Raw genomic sequence first — 18,244 nt, 5'->3', positions numbered from 1 at the left:
TACAGCAGACACATATCAGCATGTCGGTGATTAAACAGAGTCTGGCTCAGCCATGTCCCAGCAGCAGCAACATGCCCATTAATAACAAGTGTGACAATAAACACCTGTCTGCATTCTGCAGTCTACGCCACATCTACTACTGTAGATCAGTGGCTGTCAAACGTTTTAATTTCAAAGACCCTGATAACTCTGAAAGTGTACAAAATAAAACTGCAATTGTCCATTTGGAACCCCCTCTAGGAAACGTTGAGGGCCCCTGGAGCCCACTTTGAGAACCACTGCTGTAGAATCAAATCAAAGTTGAATCATCTTTAACCATTTGAACGCTAGCATCCCTATTCTAGGGTGAGATTTAAGATTTACAAGGTCACAATGTGTCGCGTTTGTAGATCGGCTATTTTCAGCTAAGAGATGTTGAGGGGAAAAAAAGGAATGGACCACAGAGCACATAGGTAGATAGACCTTTATTGATTATATTGGTGCAGTTATGAAACACTGGACAGATACAGAACTAGAAAGATGCAATTGGAAATTGCAAGTGTGGTTGCCGTGACTCGAGTCAAACTTGCAAATAAATATCTCTGTATCTGTCAGTCCTTGTCCCTATTTGAGCGTGTGTGCCCATAAAGTATATATATATATGGAGATCCCTGATGTCATCAATATTAAGCCCATATCTTGGAATGCCCATATATGGACATACTGTGTCAGTCTCATGATGTCAGACATCTATGATGCCAGTCATCTCTATATTTGGGAAAAGTTACATTTTTAATTGTGTGTGTCTCTCTCTCCATATTTGGAGCTGACTATCATCACCTGGATCTCCATATATGAAGATAACGACACTGACCTCATCAAACCCTTGATAGCCATACATGGAGAGGACTGGATCATCACTTAGATCTCCATATACGGAGCTGGCCAATACCTCTATATCTGACATCACAAACTCATGAAAAGCCGGTCGATTTGACATATGGCGCGAGTGTGTTAATAATAAAGTCAGACAAGTACAATTAGGGCCCTGTTAGGGCAACCACTCTAATAAGATATACAGCTAGGTGTAAAATGAATGAATGAATTAATTAATACAAATAATAACCAGTAAGATCCCCTAAGGGCGAGAATAATAATGTAAATAGGTAATAAGGCACACAGTGATTAGGAATAAAAAAGCAGATTCTCCACTCTCTTGCTTGGTCCACTGCTCTTGACCCACACCTCTAATAACTAATATATTAACCGCATTATTAAGTATTATTAACAGTTATCATAATTAACTATTCTTAACATTCTTATTAGAAAATATGATATAGGTTTTGTACAGTGTCAAAGTGGAAGGACAACTTTTTTACAACAAGGGTTCATATTTTAGATTGTAATTAGAGAAAAGAAATGATGCACGTTAAAAATAAATCATTTACTGCTTTCTATCGTTTTAGCCATTTTAATTACTTTGATTTCAGTGGGTGGGGGCATGCGTACAAGTGACTAAATATGTCTTTTTAGACACAATAAACCCATTCCCAATATGCACCGCAATCTTTCATGGGCAGATATGACTTATGGGGGCTAGTAGTGTATCTTATTATTGTGTCTAAAACACATATTTAGCCACTTGCACTTTACTAAGAAGTAAATGAAAACATTTTAACACTTTTCTTTTCTCTAATTACAATCTAAAATATGAACCCTTGTTGTAAAAAAAAAAAAAAGTTGTCCTTTAAGGAGAGACCATTGAATTTCAAAGTTTGAGCAGCACTGGTTTAATGAAGCACTCACCTGGTCCCAGGTAAGCCACGTTGTAGCCATGATATCCATGGAAGCAATGTGGCCTATAGCAGATCCTCCTGTAGTAACTGTATGGGTAGTTAGCGCCTGACGCCAGGTGCACCCCACATTGAAGAATCAACAAGAGGATTATCCAGCATCCTGATGGTGAAGCCATGACTAACAACTGAAACCAAAGCGCTGCTACCCGGAGCAAAAATATATATCCTTGTAAAAAAAATCAAAAAAGAAACTATTTGACATTGAAGGGGTAAATAAATCCCAGCAAAATAAAAAAATATGCAAGAAGTATATTAATACTTCAACTTCAATATTGGCTTTTGTCAAGACACAGGCTGGAAGAGAATTGCACATAAGGGACCAGCGCTCCAAAGAATCCTGGTTTGATTTAAGTGGCAACTCATCTGTGAAGCAGAACTACTTCATACTCACTCAGCCAACCCCCCCCCCCCTTCCCCCTACCAACACACCCCCACACCCCCCTCTCTCTCTCTCTCCTTCCCTTTCTGCATGTCCATTTCCCTGTGGAACATCCACCCTCCCTTCCAGTAAAAGTGAATGTCTGTCAAATTAAAGATCCTCCTTTCACTCTCTCTCTCTCTCTCTCTCTCTCTCTCTCTCTCTGTTTCTCTCTCTCTCTTTCTCTCTCGCTCACCCCTTTCTCCCCATCCTCCCCAAGTTTAATACCTCCCCTCCCTTCACTAGCGCTACGTCCCAACACCACATGCAGTCAAGAAGAATGATACTTCATTTTGACAGAAGTAGTGTTATGATGAATAACAACCATTTCTTCTCAGAGTGATTCACGACAGTTGGCCATTGTACTTCTCTGTTACTTCAAAGGCTATAGATACAACATAAATATATATGCGCATGTGAAAAATACCAGAGATTGCAAAGGACATGTGATTCAGGTATTGAACTATAAGGAATGTGAACAGGCTGGGTGATTTAGTGTGACTACGCTTTTCTTTTGATATTGAAATAAAAAGTCCGCCAAACCCACATAGCCACCACACAGTAAAGCCAGATCTGATAAGTGCCAAAAGGTAGAATATGATATTTAGAATCCAAACATTTGAGAATGGAATGGGTCTTGAAGCGAACCCATCTACTCAGGTCAGGAGCGCTGCTGCTGTGCGCTCTAATCTCTTGCCAACGTATACTGTACATTCAAACCCTGGAGGCTGGACCATGACAGCACTTTGTGGACCTCCAGAATAACCAGGCTCGTTCGTGGGCAAGAACACACGCACCGCCCGGTGCACAGAAAGGTCCCATAAAGACTCCTGGCAACATAAAACAGATTTGATCTGCTGTAGGTTTAATCCAGGTGTTCAATTCTGATCGTACTAATACAAGCCCGAAACATTCCTTGAGATCACTGTTCTGCTCCGTAACATAAAACTATAGTCGCTACATCACACCTTAATCTGTAGAAAACCTCAAGCTCAGGCAAACCACCATAAAGGTCATATAGGATTTTGCTTTTGAATTATTTTCACTCACATACATACTGTACATCCACAGGCTCTCTAAAGTATCTTGCGTATATCGGGCAGGCATGGAAAATTCTAACAGATGTGTACAAATCCAGCAAGATAAAAAGGAGAGCGGAGAGCGCAACGTTAAGCATAGAACAAGACAAAGGTTTTGGCATGAAGTTGATACTGGTAAAGTAAAACCATAATGTGCAAATGCCTGATGGGATACCAGAACAAAATGAGTCCCCATTACGGGAGAGACAGTTTCCTTAAAAGACCTCGACTGTAACTGGCTGTCTCTGACTTCACCGTTAAAAAGAGCATTACCTGTTGCTTTTGGAAAAGCAGCTGCAATGCTATTAGCCTGCATAAACTGTCTCTCTCTCTCTCTGTGTCACTCTCTCTTGTCTGTGTCTCTTTCTCCTTTTGTGTGTGTGTGTGTGTGTGTGTGTGTGTGTGTGTGTGTGTGTGTGTGTGTGTGTGTGTGTGTGTGTGTGTGTGTGTGTGTGTGTGTGTGTGTTTCTTTATTTGCATTCACATTTAACAAGAACTTCTCTCTCTCTCGCTCTCGCTCTCTCTCTCTCTCTCTCTCTCTCTCTCTCTCTCTCTCTCCCACCCACACACACACACATACCGTTACACACACACATACTTCTGTGCCATTAAATGTGCCAAGCGCTGTCACCTTCACCTTCATGGCAGTGATTTTCTGGCATATATAATATTAAATGTAGGCCTGAACGTCCAGAGGGTTGAAACTGCTGTACCCCACTGGGCATGACAACAGTTACTGTTGGCCCCCACCTCTGTTATCGATGCCATTCACAGCAACGCCGCTCATTCATAACAAGGGCCAGCCAAGAATAAGACCGGGAGCTTATATCTGGGGTATGTTCCAACAGGGATTCTATTGTAAATGCAAGTTTTTGTATACAAGCCTTTTCTCTCTTTCTTTCTCTCTCTCTCTCTCTCTCTCTCTCTCTCTCTCTCTCTCTCTCTCTCTCTCTCTCTCTCTCTCTCCCTCTCTCTCTCTCTCTCTCTTGCCCTCTCTCTCTCTCTCTCTCTCTCTCTCTCTCTTGCCCTCGCTTTCTCTCCCTCTCTCTCTCTCTCTTTCTCTCTCTTTTCCACACTGAACAAAAGATGCATTTGTTCGTTGAACTTCGTTCTTTGACCATGCCAGGAATATAGACAAATTCGACATCCCAGAGCAGATGTCTTTGATTGGGGGGAAAATATAGTGCACATGCCAAGGATTGGATTCACACAGAGCAGAGAATGCGCTCGCCTACGGCCCAATGCCGCAAATGTGCTTACTCTATTCACTTATAAGTGATTGGAGGAATATTCATTATGTGTTGGTTAAGTACATATTATTTAGTCTCTGCCTGGACTCCAGCTATTATCCACGCGGTTCTCCTACAGTATCTCCACAGGATGCAGAAGTGTATGTCACGCAGCAGGAATGCAGTGAACAGCTCTTTACAGATAGCATCATGCACTAACAACATTCAAACACATCAATCTCTCTGCTGCTACGCAGCTTCCACGGCTTCTGTAAATGCTGGCAAATTACAAGCAATTATTGAGTTTGATGCTGTGGGAAGATGTTATTCCCCATTAGACATCAGTAGCAGAGTAAAGAATGCTATGGATCCAGCTGTGACAACTTTCTGTTCTAATGACCATAACCTGAATGAGACCTCTCACAGGCTCTTTGACATCTCCTCTATGTTCAGCTATCAAACAGAGGAGGGATTATTAGTGTGGTTGCCCTCACAGGGCAACCAGACTATAGTACTTGTCCGACTTTCTCCCATCTTTCCATCTTTCTGGATAAACCTTATTTTGCCGCGCTACTCCTCTCACAGTTTTGGTGGCACGCACTTGGGCCATTTGTCAAATCGACCGGCTTCATCGGTAATCGGTGCTAAGAGATACGTTATATGGTTTAATTTATATTAATTTATTAGTGAATACATTTTCTCCACTGACTTGAATGGGAAAATGTAAAAATTAAACTTTTCCCAAATATGTAGATGTCTGACATCATAGATGTCTGACGTCATAGACCACATGAGACTAAGTCCATATATGGGCATTCCAAGATACAGCATAGGCTTAATATTGATGACATCAGGGATCTCCATATATGGTCATTAAAGGGACAAGGACGGAATTCATTTGCAAGTGTGACTCACGTCACGGCAACCACACTTGCACTTTCCTAGAATTGCATCTATCTGTTACAATAGGTGTCCTATTGTTGTCTAGGTAGGAGCGTTCCTTTTACAGGTGGCGCTCAGGCGGCACTAGTTGTTGGATACACCTGGCAGGAATAGGCACTGTACTGTTTACTGTTTACTTGAGCTGCGGCTGGAATAAACTATTGCTCTGCTGGGCTGAATATATATAAATTCTGTGGTGCTTAAATGTGCATCTTCAGCAGCTAGTGCCGCCTGTGCGCCACCTGTAAAAGGAACGTTCCTACTTAGACAACAATAGGACACCTAATTAGCCCTTCGCTATGCCCCTCCTAAACCCGTGCTTGCCCAATGCCACGTTTAGCGACAGGTTACTAAGGCGGGTGCCTTGGCAAGCTGCCATGGCGGCGTGCAGCAATAGCACCCAGCTGCAGACTAACCTGCCTCAAACGCACGTCTAGGAAGAAAACAATAGCCTATACTAAAGTCAGATTAACATACAGTACACAAGTGTTACCAGTTATATTTTCTCATGAAGTGCTCCTAAATTATTCCTGTGGGTTTGTGTAGGTCAGTGCAATCCGTTCTGTTTTTGTTTCAGTGTTTGTGACACGGAAGCGAGTGGGTGGGACGTTCGCGAACGAATCGAGTCTTTTGAACGGCTCTTTGAAATGAACGATATGATTCGGTTCACAGTAGGGAGCCGTTCCTTTCTAATGAACAGTGTTGGGAAAAGTAATACATTTCTTTACTTAGGTAAACATATCTGCAATCAAGTTTGGAATGTTATTAATGTACTTAAGTTTGGAATGTTATTAATGTACTTGAGTAAAAGTAAAATAGTATTGGTATCAAAATGTACTTAAAGTAGCCTACCAATATTAGAACGTAGGCCTACTCATTATGCAGAATGTCCTGTTTCACAGGTTTTCCAATGAGTAAAATGTAGAAAAATCATTTGCAAATAGCTGATCTACAAGCTCACAATGCATTGCAACGTGACACATTGTGAGCTTGTAGATCACCTATTTTCAAATGCCAGAAATGTATCCAATGGCAAAAATGTATAGGCCTATTTGGGTGGAAGTGATTTACAATCATAATCAAAATCTACAAAGTAAGTTACCAGTAACTAAAATGAGGCAGTCTTTTGAACGGCTCTTTGAAAGGAACGGATCTCAGAGATCCGGTTCACTTCAGAGAACCATAAATCCCATCTCTATCTAGCAGCCAGACTCGCGGTACAGCGATGCGCGCCGCCATGGCAGCTTGCCAAGTCAGCTGCGTTAGTAACCTGTTGCTAACTTGGCATTGGACAAGGACGGCTTTAGGAGGGGCATAGCGAAGGGCTAATTGTAACACTAACTAGTTTTGATTAAACAGGCCACAGAAACAACAATATGTTGGACCTTATATATTTAACCACTTAAACCTATACTTACTGTAGTTGACCGTATTCCCAATGGATCTATACTTCCTGTTTTTTCCTCTAGAAAAAATATCTTATCTTAAAATACCTATTTTTGGGTTAGGTCAAGTGGTTAAAAACAGAACATCCAAAGGGAGATGCAGGGTGAATGTTTGGGTTTCAGTGAGCACTGAGCAGACTGCTAATGCTCTTCTCTTCTTCAGATAAATTCATTCCTAATCAGAACCAGAGACTGTATGCCAGCATAGCCAGATCACTGAATCCATTCAACAAAACAACAAAGGTACATCAGTGTAGAAAAAAAAAACATAGAGTTTGGCAATGTAAAATCAAACCCACCACCTAATATAATCTCAAATACATTTGTAATTCTCCAAGGGTGACCAGCCATCTCTGTTTCAATTTGTTCAACAAAGAGTTCCGGGCAGGAGGGGCAGAGTACACAAGGGCCCATTTTTACGCTCCCAGAATTAAGTTAGCACAGAGCAGGGGTCTTCAACATTTTCAGGCCAAGGACCCCTTAGTTGAGAGAGTGATGAAGCAGGGACCCCCACAACCTGTTCATAGATTCCATATAGTTTCATTGTTTTACAGCACAATCATCAGTGTATTTTGGATTTATGTCAATTTGTGTTTTCAGATATTTAACCACTTGAACTCCTGTCAATACTTAATAAACTTGACCTTTCACTCTGTACTTAGTCTGCTCTCTTTCCCCTCTACACCAAAGCTCTTTGCCAAAAATAGCCGATCTACAAGCTCACAGCGCCTTGCTGTGCGTTGTAGATCTGCTATTTTTGGCCAAAGTTCTCAGAATATGGACGCTAAGGTTCAAGAACTCTGGGGACCCCCTAGGGGTCCCGGACCCCCTGTTGGCACAGAGGGTTTTACTGTGTGGGACAGCAGAGGACTCACCTTGGCAGGTTTTGCCATCGTCCTTCAGTTTCTGTCCAGGGGGACACTTGCAGTAGAAGCTCCCGATGGTGTTGCAGCAGAGGGCCTCGCATCCTCCGTTGGTCTCCTCACACTCGTTCACATCTGACGGGGAGAGCCAAGAGGGAAAAATGTTAAAAGTGCAACCAAACGAGAGAAGAGAGAGAGCTATTGTAGGGAAACAAAGAGTTAAATGGAAAGTGAGTTTCATAACAGACAGGACAAGAAACATCTGCGACATTAAACTCATCAGTCACATATGTTCTTTTTAAAGGCCATGGCAACATGGTTCACTGAACAAGCAGTGTCTCAGTAGAAGGAAAGAATTGGAATACAACTTTATTTTTTTGCCGTGCAGGGATTTGGAAAGAATGTCTCTGTTTCATTTCATGTCACTCTTGTTAAGTTTCAAATGTCTTTCTCCGAATGAGCTTGAATTAAATTCTTACACATTTTGGAATGGTGCTTCAGTGCTTGGACAACAGTGATTCATGACTTATTGACATTAGGATATTATGGGACTCTGTGTACACACACTGTTTCCATCCTCAAGTCTGTTTCACTCAGTCTCCAACACATTGTCAAGGAAAACTACCTCCAAATTGAAAATCAAAACATATCACGGAAACTATCTGATCTGTGACGAGAAGATTATCAGAAATGTTAAATTCTGCCATAGTATTAAATGCACAAGGGAAATACAGTAATGGCTCCCGTCTCACCCTTAAACTTCTTCCAAAGCAAACCAGAATTCATGAATCAGAATGTCAATAGAGCCATGTCCTTACACGCACTTCTGTTTTTCCATCTTTTTATCATCCTGCCTAAATTGTCATCAACTGAACCACATGAATTCTCTAACGCTGATTCACCATCTCCACACTGGTGGGGACTCCACACTGGTGGGGACTCCACAACTACACAGATTTGACGACCTATCGTAGAATTTGAAGTACTGGCTGATGAGGAAACATTGAAATTCACAATGAAAGGATTATTGCAGTACGTTATGGCTTGGCCAGATTCACACTGCAGTGTCAGGGCAATACAGGCCTTCACCACAAGCACTGTAGTAGAAAGTTTGTTCACGTGGAGGTGGGGGGTGGGGGTCGGTAGGGGTTGTCAGTGGAGATTATATTCAGAGTCAAGTTTTAAACTTGCTGACACACCGTATCGCAGGTCTGTTTCATTTGCCTTGCCCACAGAAGGAATTTTGGACTGAGAACAGGGGACAGCAGAGAGCAGGCGAGGGGTATTTGCTCAGCTCTAATCATCACGTAAACCCTTCCCATGTCCATAAAAGCAGAGGATTGTAGAAGATGCTGAATATTGCCAAGAAAAGTACAGAACCATTATTTCCCCTCCAGTGCCTTTCACTGCATTCAGGCAATGCTAGGACTCAACCACCCAATTAAGGCATTTCCCTCTCAGTTTACAACATCTGGAAATGTTAACACCAACGCACTATGCTCTTTATATTAAGCATTTACCATAACAAATGCATCACTCTGTGCCATAAAAACTATATATAATCTTCAAATCATGCGTAATGAGGTTTCACGCCGAGCATTTAGAAGAAATCCTCTAACCCTATAATAAAAATAGCTTCTGATCAATTTCTGAAATCAATTCTTATGGAATTAGGGACCACATCTCTCCCATCCTGGCTTCACTTTACTGGCTGCCTGTCAAATACAGAATCGAGTTTAACGTTTTATTGTTGTTTTTTATTATATTTAAACAATTCATGGGCTGACTGGCACCAAAATATACGGTATGTCTGACCTCCTTTGTCCCTATTCCACTTCCAGGCCACTCAGAACCTCTGACCAATGACTCCTGTCTTGTCCTCAGTGCTGGTTAACCACTAAGGGTGACCGTGTCTACTCTAGTGCTGCCCCTAGGCTTTGGAATAGTTTACTTTTGATTAAGTCTTCCCTCTACATTGACTCTTTTAAATGAAGACATCTTTTATCCCCGCTAAGCTGGGGCAAAGAATATTGTGTCCGTCTCCGTGTGTGTGTGTGTGTGTGTGTGTGTGTGTGTGTGTGTGTGTGTGTGTGTGTGTGTGTGTGTGTGTGTGTGTGTGTGTGTGCGTGTGCGTGCGTGTGTGTGTGTGTGTTTGTCAGTCCACAACTAATCTAAAGTAGTACGCCGATCAGCATCGTGTTTCTTGTGCAAACTGCCTGTAAGCCAAAGAACTAAATTCCTGATTGTTATTCACATTGGTCACTGACAAGTGACAACTATGTTATTTTTGTGAATTTATAACCACACACACACACACTGTCCTTCCAGGATATGGGATAAGTGTCCGTAACACTATAGGGATTGGCAAGCTGTGTATGGGATCAACACCACACTACAATTAGCTCCTGTTAGCTGCAGTCTTTCAAGTCTATTACATGGTGCAGACTTGATCTGTGCATGTAAAAAATATAATGTTTTCAGCAAACCTGTTCGTTACAACATGTTGTTGTTATTGATGAAGTTTCTAAAGATCAATATATCCAATAGACACAAGCCAATACCAGTAAAACGCCCTACGGTCGAGAAGCGACAATACAAGGCCCTCTGCCTCTCTTCCACACGCAGTGTCTGCAGACTGCTGATGTATACACACAGAGAGAGAGAGAGTGATGGAGAGCCAGAGCAACGGAGAGAGAGAGAGCGAGAGCAAGGGAGAAAGAGAGACCAAGGGAGAGAGAGAGCAATAGGGAGAGAGAGAGAGAGAGAGAGAGAGAGAGAGAGAGAGAGAGAGAGAGAGAGAGAGAGAGAGAGAGAGAGAGAGAGAGAGAGAGAGAGAGAGAGAGAGACATGCAGAGCCAGAGCATGGGAGAGAGAGAGGAATAGAGAGAGTGCAATGGAAAGCCAGAGCCAGGGAGAAAGGAGGAGAGAGAGAGACAGACCCACAGTCTACTGCAAGACAGCGTTTGATTAACACAAACATATACAGTACATTTAAAAACATGGCAACATACACCGTGCACCCACGATGCATGCATGTGTGCACGCAAGAACTTAAGTTGTGGATTGTTTTGAATAATGTTCAATTTGTGTTGCATCCAGGTTTCCAAGTTTCCCCACTTGATCATCTGACATATATATTCAAGGGACATTTTCCTGGTGGAAAATAGATATTTTTTAATGCATGTTATTTTTTGGAATTTCATTGCCTTTGTTGAAATGATTCATTGTACAGCACTTTGATGAACCTTTCTTGTTTTTAAAAATGTGCTTTAACTGCTTAAACTTGGCTTGGCTTACGTAGAAAGGGTTTCTTATAATATACAGGATTCCATGGGAGTTTATTGTTGGCATATAAAGTATTTCTTCTCGTGGATTTTCAGGTGACTGGCAACTGGGACAAAGCTTATTCCTCTGAGTGTTTGAGCTGATGACGGATTTGAATAGAAACAGATTGAGGGAATGTGACATCAAATAGACTCTGGAGGCAGGTGGAGAATGACATCAATTACACTCGGTGACCTAGAGGTAACGTGACCTCGGGGAACATGTGTACTTTTCGTGTCGATAGCACTTAGGCGTGCATGTGTCATGTGTGTGTGTGTGTGTGTGTGTGTTGTGTAAAGTGTTAAGGTTGGGGGGGTGGGGGATGTTGCCCTCGGGCCACACACCTGTGTGACAGGCAGCCTGCACAGACTGCAGCCCAGGGTCAGTGTCACGCCCGCTGCTCATGAGTCATTCTGCCCAATAAGCAAGCAGGAATGCTGAACTGCTTTGGGTCAGGAGAGGACACCCAGTCTCCGCACTCACTGCACACACAAACAACCAGCTCCATTAGAGATAATAAAGCATCAACCTATAATAATGAAAGGCCACATCTTCTTGGCCAACGCAAGCCATATGATATACTGCCTAATCGAGAGTAAATTGATTTCATAACAAGAAAGGCTTCCAAGAGAGAGATGAAACTGACTTGCACGTAAGTTGCGAACCCCGTGACCCCTGAAATCATGCGTGGGTCGCCTGTTGGTTGCGAGCACAGGCTATACCCACACTTGACTCCAGGGGGCAGTGGTGAGATTCTCCAGTTCTTTCAGGTCTCTGTCCAACAGCGATCCATCAATCCTTCAACAGGTTCAACCTCCAGCAGAGTGATCGCACACATCTGAAGATGTGCAACAGCTGCGAGAGAGCTGAGCCTCCTTTCCAAAATAACAATTGAGCCTTAAAAAAAAAAGGAAAAGATCACGATCAACCCCATCTTGAGGTGAGCCAGACCGATACATCGGTTTGATGTTTGACAACATCAGGATCTGCAATCACGCAGTCAAAGTAGATCGGCTATATTTGTTTAAGATTTTTGATCAGGGCTTAAATTCACACTGCAATAAGACACTGCAGTAAGACACTCTTGATGAAGGTCCAGTGGGACCGAAACGTCTGTCAATTTAAATAAAAACAGGCTGCAGAGCAAGATCATTAATTGTGCTGGATTTTTTGTTCATGAAAATAGTTTTTTCGTGTTTCCTTCAATATAAAGCAACAGGTTCAATAGGGCTTAAATAAAATGAAGTTCATTTCATGTGCTTATTTTGTCAAAAAGTTAAGTCAAATGTCAAATGTCAAATTCAAACATTCATCAAATTAAAAAAATGTCGAAGGCGTTTAAAAAATACACATAATTGGTAAAAAACATGGCTGATGGTCTAAGACTCTCCAAAATCATCAATCATGATCAGCATCAGGTCCCAGAATCCATCATGGCTCAGGCTCCAGATCTCTGAGCCCCGGGGATAGGCCTACGTGTGAGCATTTCCGATGAGATTACATGCCGGAGACACAGCCTCGCCGCCTGTCTGTGGGGATCCTCTGTGTACAGGTCAGAGGTCAGGGTCAGGGTTTAATCCATGTAGGGCAGTGGTTCCCGAGTCCCGACATGTCCTGGATCAGGGCCCACTTGAACATCTTGTAAGTGTTCGTGGCGCGGCCCACCCATCTGGCCACTTGACAGATGATGAGTGGGCTGCGTGCATTTTCAGAGCAAATCTTGCCCACTTGCGCAATATCCTCCTCACATGGTGGTGTGATATGGATTTTAGAAGTGTGGGGCAGCAAAATAAGTGTGGGCTCGCCTGGCCCACACGAGCCCATGGCATCTCACCCCTGTGTATGTCCAAAAACGTTTGTTTTGTGTTTATCATTTTAAAAATGATTGCACACAATGCCTCGCTTTGTGCGAGGCGTTGTGTGCTTGTAGATCTACTATTTTCACTAGTTCTGTGTGACAGTCTTGTATGGTGAAGCAGGGCTTCACTTAACAAATGCAAGTTGGAGATGCAAGTTTTCTGCCCGATAGAGACGATATTTGTACCTACGTTTCTTACCTACGCACAAGCAGACAAGCATGTTGTCAGCTTGTGTGTGTACACTCGCACGCACGCACGCACGCACGCACGCACGCACGCACGCACGCACGCACGCACGCACGCACGCACGCACGCACGCACGCACGCACGCACGCACGCACGCACGCACGCACGCACGCACGCACGCACGCACGCACGCACGCACACACACACACACACACACACACACACACACACACACACACACACACACACACACACACACACACACACACACACACACACACACACACACACACACACACACACACACACACACACACACACACACACACACACACACACACACACACACACACACACACACACACACACACGCATGCACTCACGCACGCACACATACAGACACACACACGCACAGGTCTTTTTTTGTGTGTGTGTGTTCAGCTGGTTCTGATCAGAGCTATCCCAACACAGCAGGTATGTTAAGGCCATACTCCATACCTTTCTAAGGCGCTGCCGACCAAACTGCAGTCAACCTACCCTCAGTGTGTCCTTATGGCCCATTGACTTTTACAACCAGCTGGTGTCTGCTGCCTGGCAGCCACCCAGACGCACAAACACAGCGGCTCTCAATCACGAATCACCTCCTGAAACGAAGGGTCAGTGTCTTCGCTGTGCGACGGTGCGTTGTTGTGTGACATCCATCCAGTCGTCCAACATCTACATCAGTGCGGGAAAGGCGCCAACAAATGTGCTAAACGCTGTTATGTCTTCCCGTAAAAACGAAACGCAAAATAAAACAAATCACTGATATGGACGATAATTTGGCATTTCCCTAGCGGTGGAAGGACGACGCGTTCCAGAGCAATCTGCGGAGAAGAATGGAAAAACAAACACGCTTTGCTCAAAAACCTGTGATTTCTTCTTGCTGCTGCGGCGGGGTCAGCTGCATGCGCCATGGCTCAGGGACCAGGGTTTACATTCCAGAACAGTATTGTGTGACTTCCTGCGATAAGGACGAGCGCCACTGCTCCCAGGAGGGACCGAGGCTAATGTCCAGCAGGACTACAGGGGGCTGACACTAATACAACCACCAGGGCCAAGCAAAACCACCAGGCTTGTGATACCATCTCCTGGGTCATGGGCCGGAACATTGCAGCATTCATCAAGGGAGTGTTGGTGTGCGTGTGTGCGTGTATATGTGTGTGTGTGCGTGCGAGCGAGCGTGCGTGTGTGCGTGCGTGTGTAGAAGAGGGGCTTTACATAGCCTGGACAGTTTCCTTCCAGGGCCCTGATCTAAAAACCTGCTGTGGTAATAATCTGCTTTCCCCTTAGTCTTTGCAGCTGCTTTCATTTACCAGGTGCGACAGAGAGGCTATCGGGCCGACGGCCATCACCCCGCAGGATTCATAAGGCTTTGGTATGATAGGCTCTGGAGCGAGGAGTTCATATAGTTGAGGTCCCTCTGCTCTGCAGTCTACCTGATATGCACATGTGTTGGACCAGGGTATATACAGCAGTGGAAGATGTTTTATGAGAACATGTTGTGTGAGGATGACAAACTAGAGCTCTTGTGGACGATCCCAGAACCTGTGAACTGGAATTGACAATCACTTCACACTGTTTCCCAGGAAACCTCTCCTCACCTTTTGAGGCGCGGCTTTCTAAGTGGCCGAATCTGGTATTGCAAGTTTGGGTCAGTAGGGGCCCACTACATGAACGAAAAGGGTTTCGACCAATGGGTTCGACTCACAGTCTTGCACACAGAGGTAGTTCATGATGTAGACTCATAAAGGACACTAATGTGAACATGACTGGGCCGGGTGGGCCCCATGATGTCATCAAACCAGAGGGCCCAAACCCGGAAGGAGGGGAGTGTGCGCTGGGTGAGCAACCTAATTGAAATTAATGGGTGGGGATTTTTGGTCTGTCCTCTAGATATTATTACTCTATGCGCTGAACACACCGGAAAATCCAGATTGTTAGTTTAAACCTGAAAGTATAAAAGATGGACCAAGCGACGGAGGTGCTAAGCTTAAAGAGGTGGTGCCATGATTCCCCCCCCCCTCTAAAACATGATTATCAGGTATTATGATTATACTAGGAGGAAGATTGTTTCCAAAAAAGTATACAGAAAGAGTTAAAATTGGGTTTTATGTGGCCACACCCCCAGTTCATTAAGTATGCATGGATGGCATGGTGGGTGGTGACCCAGCTGATATAGCCACACCCCACAGTGTTGGGTGAATGGCAATTGGGGAGGAGTTGATACTGTGACACACTTAGTATCTGTGTTTTTTAACTGACACTTTTGACCAGGCTGGTCAAAAGGAGGCTGCCTCCAAGAGAAAACAAACAAATACTAAGAGAATACATCATTTCTAAAAAAAAACACACACATCAGGGGGTCTAATGAAGTACTTTCAACCTCCTAGACACATGAAAAACAGAAAAAGTACAAAACTATGGCACCACCTCTTTAACCACAAAGATTGTTTACACACGTGTTATTTTACTTTTGCTCAAAATAGGGACACCAGGGTGCAAGTGTTTAGATGTGCACATAAAGCTATCGTATCAGCAAACGAACACCTCTCTCACTTTCAAGTGAATGTCTCACAGCCAGCCGAACGAATACATTCAAAACGTTTTATCCAAACCCCAGAAATACCTTTGCAGTCATCACTTGTCTGTATTGGGTTGAGTTACTGCAGAGCTTTTATTCTCTAATGGCTGTGTATAATGCTTCTCTGCCAGACTGCTGTCTCTGTGCTATGTAAATATTTAGAGCCAAATCAGACATGTCAGGGGGTCGAAAGGATAGACGAGATCAAAAAAACGTCTCACCTTCAATTAAAACAGACACTTTTGGACAAACAGCCCTTTACAGGTGTGATATATCGTTCTCCATCACTAGCCTAAGTCACAAAAAATATTATACAAGATCAAAAAGCCACCTGTCATAAAAGGATCATGAGTGGATGCCAAAGTAATGGATAACTTTTAATTTTTTTTTAGATGAATCTGAATCTTACATACTTTATGATGTCTGAAGATAGAATGTTCAAGTTAGTTTACAATAGATTGAAACCATGACTAAGACTACTGTCAGTAAAGACAGCAGTAATTTGTTCCAGGGACTAAATGCTATCTGAGAAATAAATAGAAATACATAATCACAGAATACACCTACAGTAGCCTGCCATCTGTTTGTAATCACCACAAGTTCAACACTGCCCTCTGCTGTTAATGCTTTGCTAAACCAAGCAATGTCGTGGACTGCAAGTTGCTTAGCTTGTTGGCAACATGCAATCCTGTTCTGCACACAGTCATCATCACATCACTGTGACACAACTGTCAATCAAAACACACCTCACATACTAGTTATATCCACTAGACCTTACCCGTTCAAAGATATGTGCTCCAAAATATGTGCAGAGTGTGGGTTGTGGGGAAAGTTACTGTAACTGGTGCGTGCGTGAGAATATGTGCGGGAGCATCATAATGTAAGGAGCAGCTCATGGAGGAGTGTATATTTATTTACCCGTTGGAAGATGAGACACACATCAAACGCACCTGGTGAAAGCATGTGTGTGTGTGTGTGTGTGTGTGTGTGTGTGTGTGTGTGTGTGTGTGTGTGTGTGTGTGTGTGTGTGTGTGTGTGAGTGTGAGTGTGAGTGTGAGAGAGAGAGAGAGAGAGAAAGAGAGACTGCACATTCCTGTGAGAGAGGGAGCTGTGTGTGTGTGTGTGTGTGTGTGTGTGTGTGTGTGTGTGTGTGTGTGTGTGTGTGTGTGTGTGTGTGTGTGTGTGTATGGGGCTACAGATCCCATGGCCTGGAGGAACGGACCGTAACCATGACAACAGGCAAAGAAAACGCTAATAAACAGCTTTAATTTGGGAGAAATGAAATTCGGGCTCCGTCAGCGTTGGTATAATGCTAATGGCCAATACCATGTGAACTTTGGGATCAGTTGCTGAAGCGAGTGAATAGATAAACGTAGATAAGCGTGAGCGTTAGAGCGTTAGAGCGTGAGTGAGTTTGAAAAATTATATGTTTGATGTGTAGCAGAGTGACACATGGATATGCTGGCCTCCAAACTCTAGTATCTCCCCTAGTCCATAAGGATATCCCTTTGGTCTGGTAGTTAAGTAGTTAGACTTCCAAGCAGGAGACCCAGGTACGAATCCCGGGCGCTACAATGGTGCCGTGACCCAGATGGGGTTTCCCCGTGGGAGGAGGTCAAAGGGGGGTGAGTGTAGCAAAGTGACTCAGATGTTAGACAGACTTCCACGTGGGAGACCCGGGTACAAATCCCGGACGTTACAAATGCACCTAGTGAGGTAAATGTCCCTCACATGGGTATACGCCACTACCACTACCCCACTATTTCTCAACGTTGGGTTCGGGGACTGCCAGTGGTTATAGAGGGTTTTTATTTATTTTTTATTTTTTCATTAAAGACTTTATCAGGATCCCCATTAGCTAATGGGGATAACAACAGCTATTCTTCCTACGGTCCACACAAAACATAAAAACATGACATTTGACAATACATTACGGGACAATGATATAAGGGTCCAAATGGACCCTTGCCGGTCTGTAACTCTGAGAGCATACAAATGGAACCAAATGGACCCATTAGGTTGAGTATGTTAAATGAACACTGACGTTACAGTGTAGATTGGGGTACGAGAGATATTAAAAAAGGGAACTGTATCAAATGGGGGTCAGTGGGCTAATGCATACCAAAGTGGGGGTCCTCCAAATTAAAAAGGTTGAGGAACACTGCACTAGCCTACACTGGCACCCTCAAACATAATTATGATCACACTGGGCATCCAGACACTTCCACGCTAATGCTGTCAGAGTGGCAGTCGAGGCTCTGAATTTCTTCCTAACGCTCTGTAATTGTGGCCGCTTTGGCAGCCGAGTTGTTGTTAAGTGGCGGTGCCAGTCGGATGTGGCGTACCGACTGTCTCTGATCCTTAGGCTTTCCTAAATCCAGAGCCGTTCAAAAATGTCCCCTTTGATAGATGACTAACCACACACAGACTAATGCTCTGAT

The 18,244-nt window shown here is 43.7% G+C and overlaps 1 protein-coding gene across 1 annotated transcript in view; it reads right to left on the bottom strand.

Moving 5' to 3' along the window:
- The window catches only part of megf6b (multiple EGF-like-domains 6b), a gene marked incomplete at both ends in the record, with an annotated part of 93,255 nt that overhangs the window by 33,126 nt on the left and 41,885 nt on the right, over positions 1 to 18,244 (bottom strand). Inside the window, one exon of the mRNA XM_080729007.1 lies at positions 7,824 to 7,946. Within this exon, the coding sequence (XP_080585133.1) occupies positions 7,824 to 7,946 (123 nt within the window). The remainder of the gene's footprint in view (positions 1 to 7,823; positions 7,947 to 18,244) is intronic.

The sequence above is a fragment of the Nannobrachium achirus genome (assembly GCF_963921795.1).
Source record: "Nannobrachium achirus genome assembly, chromosome: 6".
NCBI classification, from domain to species: domain Eukaryota; kingdom Metazoa; phylum Chordata; class Actinopteri; order Myctophiformes; family Myctophidae; genus Nannobrachium; species Nannobrachium achirus.
The sequence above is the reverse complement of the archived record's forward strand: the minus strand, read 5'-3'. Positions and strand labels throughout refer to the sequence as shown.